General features: G+C 35.2%; 1 protein-coding gene and 1 long non-coding RNA gene across 2 annotated transcripts in view; one reads left to right on the top strand and one right to left on the bottom strand.

The window, feature by feature from the left end:
* Positions 1-18,402, bottom strand: part of SCEL (sciellin) — a 69,422-nt gene that overhangs the window by 2,924 nt on the left and 48,096 nt on the right. The window contains exons 12-17 of the mRNA XM_066176332.1: positions 10,689-10,748; positions 9,018-9,074; positions 7,969-8,028; positions 6,394-6,483; positions 2,930-3,004; positions 1,573-1,681 (exon numbers count right to left, since the gene is read on the bottom strand). Coding sequence (XP_066032429.1) covers positions 1,573-1,681; positions 2,930-3,004; positions 6,394-6,483; positions 7,969-8,028; positions 9,018-9,074; positions 10,689-10,748 — 451 coding nt within the window. The remainder of the gene's footprint in view (positions 1-1,572; positions 1,682-2,929; positions 3,005-6,393; positions 6,484-7,968; positions 8,029-9,017; positions 9,075-10,688; positions 10,749-18,402) is intronic.
* LOC136285306 (uncharacterized) overlaps positions 1-18,402 on the top strand; it is a 78,349-nt gene that overhangs the window by 13,081 nt on the left and 46,866 nt on the right. The gene's annotated exons all lie outside the window — the stretch shown is intronic.

The following is an 18,402-nucleotide window of genomic DNA, read 5'->3' as shown; positions in this document are numbered from 1 at the left end:
ATTAGTACTGCAACATAAAGAATGAACTCTGAAATAGTAGTTTTAAACAAAAGTTAGATATCTGACTATGTCACTTGTAGGCATCTAAAAATCAGATACCAGTGTGTCAGCTGATTGCATTGGTGCTCATTATACTCAACAACCCTGCCCTCCCCCAGACATTTCCAAAGGGTACTTTTACTTTCTCTGTCTTAGCATAGGGGTTCTTCCTAAAATAAGATGAATCACCATTTTGAGATCCTTTTCTTTCTTCACTGAATAAAGGAAGAATGATCACACATAATCATCCAACTCAGAGTAGATCCTAAAGAATCTAGACCTGCCTATTTCAGAATTTATTATGGCACTTAATTTTAACAATAAACTATGTCTCCCATTCTTGCAGAGTCTGGACACTGCTTTCACAAATGTCTCAAAAAAGCTTATTTTTTGAGATAGAGAGCATTTTCCATGTTTCACATATGACAATGCAGAGGTACACAGAGTGGCTGACTTACCAAGATCACAAAGAAAGCCTAAAGTGGATCAAGGAGCATGGTAATTTGATACAAAAACTAAGATCTTGATACCCAGATAATTTTATTTATCTATTTAAATCTAATAACAGAATAGTAAATTCTGATTTATTTGGATATTTTATTCACTACTAAGTGAAAATCAGCATTAGTATTAAGGTGCTGTTAAAACAATCTGCTGTCTTCACTGATTTTATTTTTCTTTTTTAAATCAGCAAAAGGGTGGCCATGTCTTCAAAGCTCGGATCACCAATATTAGCTAGAATTTTTACACAGAGAAAAAAAAATCTAAAATTTGGGTTATTTAATTACTGTACTTTTGGTATCTACCTTTACAAGGAAATGAAGATGGTGTACTGCTGTCAGCTGTGTGCAAATCTCTAATGGATAGAGGGTATTTGTAAGGAGCTAAATAAATACTAATTATGAGAAATTGCACTACTTAGCTAAATACATAACTACAAGCATGAACCGCAGACCTACATAGATTGTTTTAATTTTTTTGCCAATGCTTTCATAAGTTTGTAGTTATACAAAAATTAAGCTAAATATTCCTGGCCAGACAGGTCTTCAGATAATAGTAGGTAACAAAAAATTACATACTTTTTAATAATTAAGGCTGTTTTATATGTCAATCAAGAACATCTAAAAAACTTCATAAAAATCTGAATAAAATTTTCCAACATGAAAAAAGTGTAAATTGATATCATTCACTGTATCAGACTTGAAGTGAAGGCTTATAAATGTGTAGGACTCTAAGAATACGTTTAGCTGCATCCTTTATCCTGCTTTTGGTTGCAGGGGAGGAGAGGCAAGGAGGAGAGTAGAGGGGGAAGGAGAGAGGGAGATCGAAAGAAGAAGGAAGGGATTGTGTAGGGAAGAGAGAGAAACAGAGAGATTAGTATTTCCTACATTAATCTTTTCCTCCAGTCTCAAGACTTCTTATTCTCACAGGTGAAGAAGGCCTAAGGCCTAAATAATCTCTTATTGTATGTGTACTATAATGCAGGTATTACAATCAAATTATATTTCTTGATAGCAGGTGAAATCTTCTTACCTTGAAGCAAGTCGAATGACAGTAAATTTGCAAGGCATCTAAGATCATTTTGGCATCTATGCCCAAGGGCTTCCTGCAGTATGTACATATATCTTTTCCAATTATACTCCTGTGTATATAATATAACATCAGCTGTCAGAAAAAGAGCTGCCATTGAAATCTCAAGCAGAAAATTGATAAGGTTAGCACACTGCGTGGGAAAGACATTTGTATACTGTACAATGGTCATTAATGGAAAAATGTCATTTGTGTATTCTCTCCATTCCAGTTGACAGGTGTCATACACATGCTCCTGTGATGGGCAAATTGTCAAGTAGCAAAAATACCATGGTAGAAAGAATGGTCTTCTCTGGTGAACTGAATTAAGTGGCTGAATGTCTGGGAGCATATATACTAAATAGGGATAAAGTGGAGGGGAATAATTTTAATGTTTTAATCACAAAAGTAAACTGGTAGTGAATTCACACAGCCATAATTTGATCAGTCTGGTTCACAGAATTCTCTGTGATACAAAAGTGCCTGAAAACTTTTTTGGCTTTCTGCACTGCAGACAGAACTCATACCTTCATAGCAATTTTAACAAGTACATGTATAGAACAGCCTACAAGGTATTCGTAACAATAATATTTTAAAAAATGTTCTTAGCTCTTGTTGCACTCCTGTGTGACGTCACTCTGTACTTTGTCTGGATACTACTGTTGGTATTGTTTTACCATTACAAAATCAATGGCTCTTGCTCCTTTCCTGTCAGTGACAAACTGCTTTACTATTATTTAATCATCCCTAGAGTTCCTTATGTTGGAAAGGACACATGTTTTTCTGATTAGGTATTTCCAGGTAGTAGGGCTGTCCAAATTGAATTGAAAATAGTGGCCACATTTAGCTTCTTTTTCCCCGTAAAGTAAGTTATTACAGATTGAGCAAATATCCTGCTTATATTTGGGAATGTCTTACTGGTGTGAAAAGATAGTCTTCAACAGCACTGTCATTTGAGCCTATTCCTCCACACTTGTACATGAATTTGGTCGTTATCATTCTCACAAAGGAAGGAAATTTGCAGAGTAAGTGGCTGCCTGAGATAGAAACCTACAGATCCACAAAGCCAACTCTATCATTTGAGGGACTGGCTCTTGTTTCCATAGATATTTTAAAATGTCAGCTGTGACAAGCTTAACGTAATATTAGGCTGCTGAACTGTGGTAATGATTTGATGGCAAGATCTCCCTGAAAGAGAGCTTTGTATGAAAAGCTGTCTCATGATGGTGACTTCCACTGCTCTCTTTTGTCTGAAGACTTGAATGCTTATGTAAATGTGTGTGTCCTTTGGTACTCTACGATGTTACTAATGTGTACTTACCGATCAGAAGTAGAATAAACAGTTTTGATAGTATTTCCAGTTATATTTTCTTCATAGGCAGCAAGTGATGATTTGCTGTGAAGCAGAGAGTACATAGCTATCACTAAACAATACTACATTTTTTAAAGGTTTCACTACATGGATGATAATATGCAAAATAAACTAAGACAACATGCTTGTAAAAATAATCATTATTGGTGATGAGTTCTTTTTCTGGTTTTTTTTTTCCAAACCATCAAAAATAATATATCAGATAAAAAGTGTAAAGTAGTAATATAGTAATATTTGTAATATAGTGTCCATAGGATGTGTTCAATTTTTTAATGATTATTCAGCATTTCAAAATTAAATCCACAAGCCCATTTAGCAAAATTTACGTAACGGTATTGGACTTCCTATGCTGATATCACAGCCTAAATGATACATATCAGAAAATGGTGACGGACTACATTTTTTCATTTTCCTCTGCTTCTTTCACTTGTCCTTAAAAAGCTGTCAAACAGCCAAACAAAATTACAACATGTCCGTAGAATTAGAGTGAGGGTCTTTATAATACAGGCTTTTCAGTGTCTGCTTTGTGTTCACTACAGTAACTGTATTGTTCCTTATATCAGAATAGAAAGGAATATACTGAATTTAATTATCAGGGAAGTTAAATCTTCCATTTTTAACAGTCCCATGTCCATGTTACTTAAATGTCAGTTTTGTTTCCATGGAAGGGATGAACATGCATGTGGCAGTTGAAGAAGTAATCTTGCCATACCCATTTTGAAGATTTCTGAATTGATTTACTGATCGTATTCTCCAAAAATTCTTAAGGCATATAGTAATTACTACATGTTTCATATCACTCTTGAATAGTGTTCTGCAATGTTAGGAGCAATTGTTTATAATCACGTGTATTTACCAAATGTTGTTTTTTTTCCAGGAAATGTAGCAGATTGATAACATGTGTGTAAGGTGTTATAAAGCTCAGATACTCTTTTCCACATACTTGTATTTTGTAAAGTACATACATCTTATTTGATTTTTGTGCAACACCAGAAATGTATTTAAATTTCACAGTTACTGATAAGCTGAACTGGTAAATGTTTTATTTATATTTCATAGAACATAACAATGGGGTTGCTATTTAATCAGAATGTAACAAATCTGGGTTTGCACACTACAGAGGAAATATCTCCTCAAATGAACACCCAGTGCTCCATTTACATTTCAGGTGAGATGAAAGTAAGCCTGCTAAGTAGGAATGCAAACTAAAGCTAAGTAATCACCTTTTGAATTAGTTTATCTGGCTGAGAAATTCTTTTGACCAAGAATGTGCACAATACATGTTACAGGATGGAGTATATTGGTAGTGCAATTGCCTAAAGTTTCTTGCTACAGCGAAAAGTGGCAAAGGAAAATCATTTCTCTGTTCCTGTAAAGTATGAGCCTGTGCTTCTTATTTTTGTCGCTTAGCTTATTTTTCCCAAATCTTCCATTTAACTCATTGTATTTAACTGTAGGATCTCTGACAAAGTGAGTACTGTGCATTGCACACTCAACTTAATATGGATGTTTACATGCTTGTATGCCTAAAAGTAACATTATCTTACAGGAATTTGTAAAGAGAAAAATACTTTCCTCGAGTGTCCTAGTGTAGACAACAGCATCCCTTGGATTTTGTAAACTGACTGGAGTATTATGGTTGAAATACAAATATATATATATATATAAGCACAGCTTAGGTAGAAAACCACAACTGGAGTGTATAAAACAAAAAATGCAGAAGCTACAGCAAAAATATTTCCAAAGCGTCAGTTTCCAACCTTGTCAACTGAAAGTGTAAGGAAACCCAGAACATTTAAATAAATACACAGTCTGACAGCTTGATGAGACACCAAGTGAAAACTGAGTTCCAGTGTAGCCTGAGAACTGTGCACCTGGTCACGTCCCTTCTTTCAGTTTGTATCAGTCACTCCTTTACTTGCTATGGTGTGACTTGTTCATACAGCAAAATACTCAACAAAAAATACTCTGTAGAACCTCTTGCATAAAACCAAAAGGAATAACCTACAAAGACCATTCATTTAATAAGTTTTCATGAATTAAAATGGGATTTAGGTAGAGGGTATAAAGTCTATCAAGTGTAAGGTAACATTGCATATTGCAGCACATTCTTTGCCCTGTCGTTCTTCCATTACTGTTCTCTATATTAACCTTCAAAAATAATCAGAATATTGCAACTCAGAGCCTCTATGTGCACAAAATTCTGAAAAACGCAAATTAATTTTTCTGTTGAATATTCATTATTAATCTTAAATTCTATGCTGCTTGGCTTTGCTTTTATTCTCAGCCAATTTATGGGTTTGTCCTTCAAGGTCATGCAGAATTTTCAGAATACACGGATTTCAACTGTACTTCAACAGCAGATGTAAGAGTACAAGGGATTAAAGATCCTTTGCCCATTCACGTCCACAGTAAGGATCGGGTGTGCATATGGTTGACCATAATTCCCATAAAGTAGCAGACTGTGACCTTTACTTTCCCTGTCAGCAAGGCTCAGTAGATTTCTCCTCTCCCTGCTGAGTCATCAGCCCTGACTCAGGCAGCTCACAACCATTATACAGCAATACAACATATAGGTTATGCCCTTAAATCCTTCCAACATAAATAATTAATATGTATAGATGGGTAGATTGATAGTGAAGAGAATTTTTTTAAATCCAAAAAAGTCTTTCATTCAAGAACTATATATTATACTTTCTCTTGTCATATTTTGTGAAAATAATTTTGACCATGAAGAACAAGATAGCATCTCCTTTTATTTTAATTATTTCCTGATACTAATAGACCTAGTGTATAGCTAGTTCTGTTAAATATCCCTGCATCACATTTTTCACTCAGATTTGCAATATGTGGGTTTGTAGAGGCAGAATCCAACTAGAGCATGAGTATTGCAAGAGAAATGTTTTTTAAAATAGTTTGTTCTTGGTCAAAAAGTCAGAATCCCATGCCACAGTGTCAGTGATTGGGTTGAAGATACATGGGTTCAGATTCATCCCGTATAGGTTTAGAAAGCTAAAGAGGCACTTTTAAGTGAAGAGTATAATGTTTTCCTTACAGTCTCAGAAAGAAACAAGTTCATAAGAAGTAAGAGCATTCAGGAAATGCCTTTCCTCTGTCGATTAGTTAAGAATTCTGGCTTAGCTGCCCTCCTAAATTTTATGTTTCAGCTATGTCTCTAGAGCTATACAGGGTCTGTCTTGTGCTCCTCACTCTGTGCACTGTAGTAGGTTATGTGACCTTCTGTGCCTGGGATCCTGGAAGCAGATTTGGAAAGGGGCTGACATGATTCCAGAGACCAATGAGAGATTTCTAAGCATTCCTGAAATTTCTTGCATAAAAAAGTTTTATATGATTTTTTTTTCCAAGAAATGGCACTTTAGACACTACAGTACCAAATTAATTTTCCACAGTACCTGGTCTTTCTTTCACTGTCACTGGAGTAGATTGTTTCTGGGAGATTATTTGGAGCCCTTGGAGGATTTTCATATGCTTTCTCAATTATCCTATAATACAAAAGAAACCACACAAAAAAATAAACACTTTTTAGAAATCTTTTTCAGCTACACAGTTTTATTTTACACTTACAGTCATGGATGCAGAAGGTTGGAGTAGAAAAAGCAGGTAAAAGAAATTTACCATATTTTGGTTAAATTGTTGCTGTTGAAAAATAATGCAGTCACTGACCTATAATTTTTGGTCCTCCAGTTTATGCTGATATATTCATATATATTCATATTGGGAACTTCATCTAACTTTAATTGAGCTCTAGTTTCCTCAAAGTGCCTGCTGGGGTTTTCAGCTGTGCAATAATGTTTCAGTTGTTGACAGCATTCCACATTTTCTTGTCAGTATTCCACAATGTTGTATTCTTAGGCTTACTATATTATAGTTCCAAATTTTCTTTTTTTGGATATACTACGGTTATGTTTTTATTAGAAATGACCAACTAAACAGATACGTAGACTCGCTTCAAAAAGCAGGACTATGATTCAAGCAAGAGAAACCTCCTTCTGCAGTTTTCCTTGCCACAAAACGTGACAGGCAAACAAACATAAAAATAGATCATGTCATATAAATTATGAGATTTCAGGAATAAGTGCTAATAATGTTTCTGATGATTTTAAAAAGCAGCTCAGACAAAGGCTGCTCTTGTTTAGTTCTGCCAAAGGTTATATTCTGGAACAACGTGATCATTATCTGCCTTAACTCTGGGTGTGTGGGCTGCAGCTTGATAATTTCAGTGAGCTTGCCAAGGACTGAGGCTCTGCTCGCTCAGTGCTTGTGCTTTATATGCAGAGTGGTGCTGCAAGAAGCAGCTCCTCCTTTGTGCCCAACTCCTGATGGGGCAGGCCCCTGTCAGAACTGAAAGAGAGGCTCATTCACTGGAGATGCTCAGTGTATGCTTTCCTGGTCAGACTGACAAGTGGAACTGCTGGGAAAAGATATTTTCTATTAAAAAATAGCAAAACTGCCCATATGTACAGATAACTACATTCTTCCTCTTGATATGGATATACAACTGAATGGAAGACTCAAAAAAGACACCATCAGGATGGTACCTAAAAACATACTACTAACTTCACTTTAATTGACCAAAGTGGATCCCACCTTTTGTAACTAATGAAATCTAGTAGCAGTAAATCTTTTATACTAGGAATGAATTTTCTTATATTTGTTTGAGATGCGAGCAGCTGAACTCACAGAACACTTAGATAAGCACAAAAATACTTAGGAGGATCTTGTCTCTAGTAATTTTCATTCTCCACCCGAGATTATAGGTTTGAGTCATTGCTTATCAAAATACATGCAGCTTTATTTTTATATTTGGTTAACCAGACACATTTTAGAAATAACATAGATGTCTTACTCACACTGGGCAAATTCTGTTTGCTTGTATTAGGAATTCGTATTTTCTGGTTCTACTAAACAGCTACAAGACTTGACATTTGATCATTAAACTTTAGAGAGAATTATGAATTGATTCTCACCACTTTTTACTTTGGTCATCAGCAGACTTTACTTCAGAGTGATCCCCAAGGTCCTCATCTCTGAAAGTGAGAAAGACCTCAGAATTAATAGAAGTATTTTATTTAATCTGAACATATTAAATGGACTAAATTATTTATGTTGAAGAAGAAAAAAAACGGTATGCATTTCCCAGGTAATATTCCTGACTACAACGAGTAAGTTATCTGTTCAGGCTTTGATATTTTTCAGTTTCTTTCCAATGTGACACTGCAAAAGAATTTCAAATGATTCAAAAACGTCAAGTGCATTGTATTGTAGGATAATTCAAGCTGGAATTCAGGACCTCTTTGGTACAACTTTCTGCTCAAAGCAGGGACAACACTGAGGCTGCTCAAGTATTTGGCTAGTTGGGTCTTGAAAATCTTCAAGGAGAGAGGTAGCACAACCTCTCCAAGCAGGCTGCTCCACTGCTGGACAGCCATCCGTACAGTTGGTCAGAGTGACCCGTGTTTCAGCTTATGGCCGCTGAGTCACATCGTGGTGCCACACTACAGGTGAAGGTCCTGCCTACATCTTCCAAACTGACTGTGGCCCTGTCATTTTGACTTGATAACAGACCTTCATTCGGTTCAGGCATCAGTACTGTGAGCTATGGAAATGGCTGCCAAGGTGTGTCCCTTGCTTTCTTATCATATCCAGCCCAAATCTCTCCTCCAATTGCTGTTATCTAGAGTTGTGTACAATCTCTAGGTCTATGTGGTCACATTTTTACCAGTAACTCATCAATCATTGGCTGTCAAAAAGCTGATTTAATATAATAAATTTCATGTATTAACATATGTCAGGTATATAAAATAAAATTTACATTATTATTGTATATTAAATGCTCTATAATAAAAAATATTACCCATTAACAAATTGTTTACATTTGAAAACAGGTCACTGTCGTCCTCATGTGAAAACAAATAAAAGTCTAATTATTTTTACTGAACAGAACCTATTAATACCAATATCCAATCAACCAGAAATATTTTATAAGTATATAAGGGGCAGATTATGAGAGACTTGCCTCTTATTTTTCTGATCAGCAGTATTTTTTTCAGTCAAATCCGAAAGGTCTTTTCCTCTGAAAAAAAATCAAATAGAACTGTTAAGGTATTCTCCCTATCTAGGAAGGAGTCATAAAGTGTCATAAAGGAAATAAATATATTTATGCACACATTTAAAAGAAAAAAAGTAAATTTTTAGTTAACTTTATGTTCAAAATGTGCAAAAACATTCTTGAAGAAAATATGTTTGTAATTTTCCCCTAGCAAGGTAAGGTTATGTACTATTTATTTATTTATGAAAATTATTATCTAGTATAGCCAAGAAAATAAAAATGCTTTTTAAAAATCTATTCATTCTAATAGTTTGAGGTTGTTCTTTGCAAGTGAAGAAGAAGCATGAACCTTCAAAGAATTTATAATTAATTTACAGATTCCAAGCAGCTTAAGCCATGTATTCCACCAGCTTAAGCATCATTTATTTGCAAAAATGAATTTTTATTTAAACTAAGAAACTTCAACTTCTGAAGATAACACCTAAATATATGGCCAAATGTCCAAGATTTTGCTTCTGGAATGACAAGAAGTTACCTCTGTGTGTCATCATGGTTAACAGTTAAAGCACTGATCATGTCTGTATTTATATTGAAAATGTTAGTATCTGAACACTTAGGTATTTTACACATAAGGAAACATTTTCTTTGATTTCATAAATACAATTAAACTAGAGGCTAGATTTTCTTCTATTTTCTTTACTATTTTAAAATGGTTCAATGAATTAGAGAATGGGATGACTTATGAAAATACTGTAAGAGAAGCCCCGTGGTTCTCTTTGCGTAGAAGTAGAGAGCAAAACAAAAGGCCACGTTAGCTCTGTGAAGCTCCTAATTTGGTCTCTTCAGTTCATGATAGCCTTAAAATTATGGCTACTCCTAAAATTCAGTAGTTTCAAAGCCTTAGATACTATCCTAACAAATTCTCTGTGAATTACATTTAAAAAAAAGAAGATACCCAGCTTAGAGTTTAGTGCTAAATGTGTATCTGTATGTATGTGTGCATATATTTAAGATTGTCTACTGTGAAATAGATGATCACAGGTTGGAAACATTTATCTGCCATTACTGTTTAGAGCATGGTTCTTGAAATTTATCTGTAGAGTGTCAGTGCTCAGTGTGACAAATACTACACAGGTCTCACTAGCACAGTACCCCACCAGTTCCTCCCTTTCTGTGTGCTGAAGGGCTGCTTGCAGACCTTCAGAGTATTGGCTTGAAACTCACTGAACTGACACACTGTTCAAAAAGAAAGTTCAAGCTGTTCTCTATGGATCACTTCCCTTGCTGATTGAAATGCTTTGTTACACTTTGCTGGGCAACACTTACCATCCATGAGTTCTACAATATTTTGTTTACTGCTCCTTCTCTAACCATATCAAAATATTTCAGTGATGGTTTAATTGTGGAAGAATATAAGGCATGTATGAAAGCTTGCCAGAGATAGTACTTTTTCAGCTGACAGTGCACACGCTATTGAATTAATCTGTATTTTTATATTAATCTTTCTGTACAAGGAGTGCTACTTATTAATCTGTAAACATTTTACAGATCTGCAACACTACCTTTCCTGACATTCTCATAGTTGCAGACTACTCAGTGCCTTGGAAAAGTAGGGCCTGAGGAACTTTGAACACTTACTCCTTGTCACTTGTGAAAGAACTTGGATTCGCTTCGCTGAGGTTATCGAGGGCTTGGTTCCTTTAGAAACAGAACAAAACCCAGATCAAATCACAGTCAGTATAGCCAGCTGTCAATTAGTCAAATTAAATACTCATTTTAAAAAATGTTATAATTGACACATGCTTTATGAAAGAAAAAATGTAACTGATGACCATCAATTTAGTAATTCAAAGGTATTTGAAAATACAGCAATATGCCCACCATTTGCACATTAAGCACATACTTTTCCTGGAATTAAAAGACCAAATTATGTTGTAGAAACAGAAAGTTATACCTAGTACTTTTGTCAAAAAGGATAATTCCTGCTGAACATGCATTGTGCACAACTTCAAAGAGTGTCTGACCTGTAACATACTACAATACAACAAAAAATACCAAGTAGTACAATCAACCAGGTACTGATATGTGTGTAAATCATATCTTAACTAAAAAGTGATCATGGACTAAGTCTTTCTGTCTAAATTAAAAAAAAAAAAAAAAAAAGTCCTTTTGTCTATTTGGTAGGCTGTGTAGCAGGTCTAGATACTCCTTCCCAAGTAAACTCTCACTTTTCACAAGAAATGTCGTATTTAAATTGAGGGGTGCTGAGATCTGGTTACATCCACTGATTCTTGCACTTCCACTCAGGAATAGAATATCATTTATCATTACTCTCTGATATAAGGAAAAAAATCTTCTTTCAATTACATCTTGTTGGTTAATTAATTTCCCTTTTTCAATATGCTACTAATAAACATATATTAATGTAATGCAATTATTAAAAAGGGAAATGTAAATTAATGTATTTTACGCTTTTTGAATGAAAATTTTAGTAGTATCATGGCAAAACATGATTGCCATGATTGCTTTGAGTACCTTTATTTCCCTTCAAAGTATTGCACTGGTTAATTTAATTTTCTATTAAATGCTTTGTTTCTGTGAAAATGCATTTTCAAAATGCAAACTCCTCTACTTGAAAATTTTCCAGCAGCTTTTCCTAAAAAGCTACCATCTAGTAACATTAGCTCACTACAAAAAAAATTACAATTTTACTCCTCAAAAGAAAGCAATAGGGAAAGAATGATGCCTTTGATGATATGACCTCCTATAGGACCTGTTATATAACCTGGCAGTTAACAATGTTCCGTGTGTTTCTTTACTGAATTTTCATTCTGACCTGTTCTGTCATGAAACAACATCTCCATGGAAGATAAAGGTAGACTTTTCAGATTTCTTCTTGGTCATATTTGTTAGATTTGGGGCTCCCTTTGATAAGATTATCAAGATCTCAATTTGTTTAGGAATTAAACAATTCAGTGCAAGGAGAGTTGATTGCCATTTAGTTAGAATTCCATACCAGTCATTAATATTATACACTTGTGTAAATTCTCTTTATATTATCACAGACTTAACATTTTTCAGAGTGTTCCTTCAGAAACTGAAGCCTTGCAATTATCCAAAAAATATCTTTTCCTTGGTGAATTGGATGGCAAGTTGCTTCCTCACTATGTGAAGGTAGCAACACTAAAATTATAGTAAGTGTAAATAAGAGCTCAGGTAGTTACTTATATTTTTGCAACTTTTATTTTAAAAAAACCCAACAAAACCCAGCTGTGCATATGTCTGGCTTGAGTAAAATATGTATTACTATTCTTGTCTTGCATCCTCCTTTTTTTTCTGTTCTTAAAGGTATTTTAAATATTCATTTCAAGTCTTCTCTGAAGTCTACTGAAGGTTTGAAATTGCAGCAATCTCAATTATGATCTTTATGTGCTGTGCAACCTGCACATATATGTCAGCCTCAGTGTTGTATATTGACCCAAAACTTAGGAAGCAGCCTGCAGTCACAGGATTTTGTGCAGTCTACTCAGCACAGTTATCAGTAGCCTTTCTGCTGACTTCTGATGCCTTTCCCAGTGTGGAGCAATGGAAAAGCTGTGACAGTAGCAAAGCTATGCCCTGCAGGCCATTGTGTCTGTACCCTCCTGTGTCTGACTGTCAAAGGCATGTAAACATTTGCAGAACCAAATCCCAATGTGCTTCTCAATGAGATTTAGCTCAGTAATGCAAATATGTTTGAAATTTTTACTCGTGGTGTAGATGTAAAATATTCTATTCACTTTTTTATGATTTTCAATTTAATACTTTTAATAATTCTTGTGGGTTCTTCTGTCAGAATTAGATAGCCTAATTGAAGAAGCCTTCCTATAAAAATATTCCAATAAAAATATTCCAGTACAATGCAGATAAAATATGCTCCCACAACAAGGCCCAAATACTTGAACTTTCTGCATTAATCTTTCTAAAAAATGTTAATATAGCTCGATATTATTATATCAAATACTACATAATTGAATGAATAATGGTATAGAAATGTATTTATAACATCGAGAAGTTGTATCACCTATATATTTGTTCTTGTAGATAGTAGCTTTCTGTCAAAATGGGAGGAAGAAACTCCTTTGGGATGAGCAGGAAAGATTCTGGCTCTAAGACATGTTCTTTTTAAGTTTTCACATGTATTTTAGCACTCTTCCCACATAACTTCAGATTTCTTTACCTTAAATTGCTCTGTTCACTTTGCACAGATTTTTCAATAAAAGAATGACAGTTATCTAAAATAGTTTGAACTTGGCCTGCTCCTGCTTTCCTGTTTGGAAATAATGGGGGAAAGAAATTTCAAATAATTTAAGAGTTATTCCTTCAGAAATGCGTGTACTGACATTAATCTTTGGTGCAACTCAAAGGATATATGAGTTAGTTCCTTTCTGTAACCTTTACATCATCATGACTTTGCAGTTGACAGTATTTTGTTATTTCCTCTCACATTATTTTGTTCTTGTCAGTGCTTTGGGTATCCCAGAGCACTGACTGGCTTGCAAGGTAGATTTTACTTGCTATCTAGGCAAGACTACATGTGCACTCCTTGTCATCTATAGCTTGATTCATAGAACACCAACCCTGAAGGGTCCTAATAAGTGAACAGAAGCAGTTTCTGCTACAGACTGCAGCACAAAAATACAGGCAGACTCACCTGTTCAGCTACACATTATGGTTCCTATGGAAGAGAAGTTCTGTAAAACAGAACCTTGGAATATATGAATTTATGGTACAGTTCTCAAACTTTCAGCCCCATGAAACATCTTGACATGACTGCAGCAAGTAACCAGGACTGACATCCTGCAAGTTCTTTGCCTTGAGGTGGCTGGCTTAGTGCAAAGCAGAGGTCATGGGATACACGACTACAAGCTATTGGTTCAGGCATAGTTCAGGTTATTAGCAACTAAAGTTAAAGAGCTGTTATTTATAAAAGAACAAAATGTAAGGTAGGACAAGCTGTAGGACATGGGGCATAACTCAGAATTTATCTGATTGTGCTCAGGGCATACTTTTGCTGACTTTTTAAATCTCTCTTTGTTAGCAAAGATACATTTACTTTAGCATTAGCACACAGCGGTATCAACCGGTGTTGATATTAGAGCATAATCCAGCCTCACATTAAAAATTAGAGTAGATCTGCATTACAGAACTTAAACAGAATTTCAGGTTAGGTTTCATTTGAGAGTTGTTACTGTGTTAAGAATCAGCAATATAACTTACATCTTTTTTTAATACTTGTAAAAGAGATGACAAGTATTAAACTAGAAAAAGACTAACCTCTACTCATACATTAAAAAAGCTCATTGAATATCAGAGTATCAGATGCAGTGAACAGCTCCTGTGGAGAAGGATTTCCAGTTGCAAGTATAATTTTCACTTGAAAAAATAAACTATTTTGATGTCCAAGGCTAATTGAATTGAATTCATACTTCTTACATTTGTCAACAACTTTTTTAAAACATAGATGATGATGGAAAACAGCAGCATGAAACTTCTATACAAAGCAGTTTAGACAAACTAGAGGAAATATCTTTCAGATACAGTAGGTGGCCTGTAATAGATGTTGACATTTTTCACAGGTCATTCCAAGGGATGCCACCTTCAAGTACAGTATTTTCTGAGACAGCCATTATAGCCCTGTGAACATTCTGCCTAGGGTGAATATTTTTGAAATGGGTGAGAATGAGGTAGGTCAGACAGCCTGCCAGGAGGAGAATATATAGTTGGCTCACAAATTCAACAGGATGAAATATTTTAATAAAGATTCAGGACATGGCTGGAAGTTTTTAGGAACACCTAACTCAGGATAACTGGTATGCATTTTTGTATTCTACATAAAAATATTTGGAATGGCAGTACAGAAGATTTTGTATTGCATATTGTATAAAAGGATCTCAAGTACTGAAGAGAACAAATTACTTTTTTATAAAATAGAAACAGTAAGATTTGGATCAAGATTAAGGTATGCTTGTCATTATTGTTAAAGTATGGAAGACAATTCTCTTGATTAATTTACTTTTCTTTTGAAAGTGACTACCTCCTAAAAAAAATAAAAGAAAAAAAAAAAAGAGCCTATTCTGCCTTTAAAAACATCTTTGCAGAAAAATTCACAAAATAACACTCTGAATCCAAAGAAAGCCCCAGCCTTGAAGGGTAGAAAAAGTCATGCAGCTGAGCCACTGTGGGCCTCATGCTATAGACCTGTTAGCCATGAAATTTGCTGCTGCTCTCTGCTATTTTGCCTGTAGCTGCTTGTGTAAAACAGGATTAGAAATCTGACAACTAATGAAGACAGTCCAACAGAATAAAAGACTAGTGAAGAACATAAGCAAAGTAGGTTAAAAAAAAAGCTGTCAAGGCAGTCTGCATGCAAAATGCATGGCTCAGTTTAACCAGGGACTCCTATCCTGCCATATCTTGGAACCCTATGCCTCTCAGACACAAACAGAAAGGGAAATTATATAAGGCTTGTGTGACAAGCTCTACAGAAATCAGCTAAATTTCAAATGCTTTATATCTCTGATTCTGTATCAATATCAGCAAATGTTCCTTCTTTATGGAACAAGAGTGGTTTGCATTACTTGATTCTATTAATATTTGCTATCTCATGCCTTCCTTGATTTAATGTATAAAAGATCTATGGACATTTTCAGTAAGCAATCTTTAAAAACAGAAAAATTAATGTCATATGTAATCACAAAGTGTGAATTTTTTTCCTTTTATGTTCTGTATCAAAAAGTTAGAGAAATTGAATTGTCTACATTTTGCTTTGCTTTTCAATCTGCATTTGATTTCTAACTCAGTTCTCTTGAGATAGAGATCTAATACTTTTCAGACATTCTGCTTTGTGATCCATGCTTGTGAATCTCAAATATTTCAGATAGTAGTTCTGAAATTCTGGTGTAACTGTTGACAAGTCAGATCACCATCAAAAAGAAAAACGCAAATTAATCAGATCCACACATTCAAGCCCATCCCATAGATCTTTCTGATTTCTTGGTTTTGTTTTTTTTTTAATCTTGAAAACATGCAGATAAAGTTTCAAGCAAGAAACATGAATCACACCTACAAAAAAAGCTTTAGTGATGTTATTCTTTAGTGAAAGCAATGAAAATCTTTCTAATATTTGTATTCGCAAAATTCTGAAGGCAATGAAGAAAGCATCAATGCAAATAGACTGTCCTTAATGCTAAGGTGAAATTGAAGTTGATCCTAGACATGTGGGAGTGAAAAAATAAAATTTTAAACATACCCCAGGTAAGCCCTTGAACCTCAAGGATCAGGAAGCAGAGTATGAGCCCACAACTCTCTTGTCATTCAGTAAATATTTACACAACCTGTAAAAGTCCTGAGCCTCTATCTCGTTCCAAGTGTTCCCTAATTCTTGAAGGCATTCTTGCCTTGTTGCCTAAAATTTTATAATCCATCTTTGCTGATAGACCAGCAGTTGACATTATACCGAAGCAACAATACTGTGTTATTTCATGGGCTAGAAAACTGAAGGACCATGCTTATTTCAGACTTCTTGGAATGCCCATAATGACTGAGACACTTGATGTCAAATCCAGGGATACTCAGTGAGGTTTTGAATTTAGTCATTCTGTCATCATCAGCGTAATCATGAGCAATCCAGAGGCAGCTCTATTAAAGGAATCATGCACTGTATTTTTAATAGATCAGCATCTGTTTTCTGATTAAAAGCCCTGAGCAGAATTATAAAACTACTGAGATGACTCTCTGTTTCTAATATAAGATATATTAAGATATATATAATATTTTTAACTGTGATACCAAACAAGTTGCATCTGATGTCCCTTCTTTAGTGATCTCTCCCTGTTGACCTACAAAGCATTCTGATCAACAGCTTCTTCTTCTGACATGATGGAATATGAAAAGACTGCACTAAGAAAATCTGGCGAAAACCATAAGGACATTTTTGAATTAGTCATGTCAGCACAGGAGAAGACAGAAACAACCAATTGCCAAGTGGGCCTTCCAACTCTGGAATAATAGAGTTGGTCTAGAGTATATTAAACAAGTCAGCCATCTTACTGGGTAAAGTTTAACATCATGGGCCCAGCTGGATTTTGATCTGCTGTTATGGCTGCTTTACTGTCCCTGTATCAGGTTTTGTCAAGTATAACTGAGGATGAATAAAGGAACTTTTTGAGAGAATATTGGCATTTATCCTGGAGCAGGGTGCATTTCCTTCCACATTGCTATTCTCACCAATCAGTTCCAGGAGCCCTTGCTCAGACCTTTCATCAACAACAATTGAGACTTAGGGGACAGAAGAGGACTGCAGTCAACTGTGAAAACTCATTTATAATGTGCCAAAACAAGTGTAGCACTTAACCCAGAGGATTTTGGAGTTAAATACAGAGGAAGATGCCATTGATCAGAATGTTTTATAGGAGATTAACTGGGAAAGATCACTGGGAAAAGACAATTTATTCCATTTTTCTGGAAGGGTATGTATGACCCTGTGAACACTGCATTAAAATTTCAGTTAGGAATAAGGGACTTGGATCTCTTCACAGTAGCTGTGCAACAGTGAATCATTTGTATCAACATGCAGAAAAGCTGCAAACCAGCATTACAGTGAATGCCAAATCTGTCAGAATTGAGAGACAGAAGGAGCCTGTCTCTTGGAAGCGCCTTCTTCTGAAATGAAAAAAAAAAAAATTACTGTATTAATTTGTACTATCAATAACAATTTAGAAAGTGTAAAGCTACTTCACTTTACCATAAAGAAACTGTCATTGTAGCAAAAGCAAGCTAGTGAATTATTGTTGTGCTTATGTGAGCAGTGTTTCAGTATTCTTGCTTCCAACAACTTTTGAGGGACACAGGTGTCCTTCAGGACATTTTAGAGGTCTCTAGATGGTCTAGCTAGAAAGTCAAAGCGAATAAAAGACATCCCAAAGGAAAAGTCATACAGGAATTACTCATGTAGGAGCCATGCCTTTAAATTTTAGCCAGCTAAACTTTAGTCCAGCCTAAGGTAATTCCTTTGAATATTTCCTGTGGATCTTTGGAATTGCATATCTTGCAGACTCATAGAATGGTTTGGATTGGAGCTAAAAGACCATCCAGTGCCAACCTCCATGCCATGGGCAGGGACACCTTTTACTTGACAAGGTTGCTCAGAGCTCCATCCAACCTGGCCTTGAATACTTCCAGGGATGACGATCTAATGAGAACACATAATTAGCCAGTGTCTCAAAATGCACCTAACATTTCTTTCAGTTTTGTACTTTACACAGCTCTAGGAAAAAAAAAAAAAAAGGTTTCGTCAATAAGTGTTCGTTTA

The sequence above is a fragment of the Chamaea fasciata genome, unplaced genomic scaffold (assembly GCF_029207755.1).
Source record: "Chamaea fasciata isolate MVZ Bird 193981 ecotype frontalis unplaced genomic scaffold, bChaFas1.0.hap1 SCAF_2, whole genome shotgun sequence".
NCBI lineage: Eukaryota > Metazoa > Chordata > Aves > Passeriformes > Sylviidae > Chamaea > Chamaea fasciata.
The sequence above is the reverse complement of the archived record's forward strand: the minus strand, read 5'-3'. Positions and strand labels throughout refer to the sequence as shown.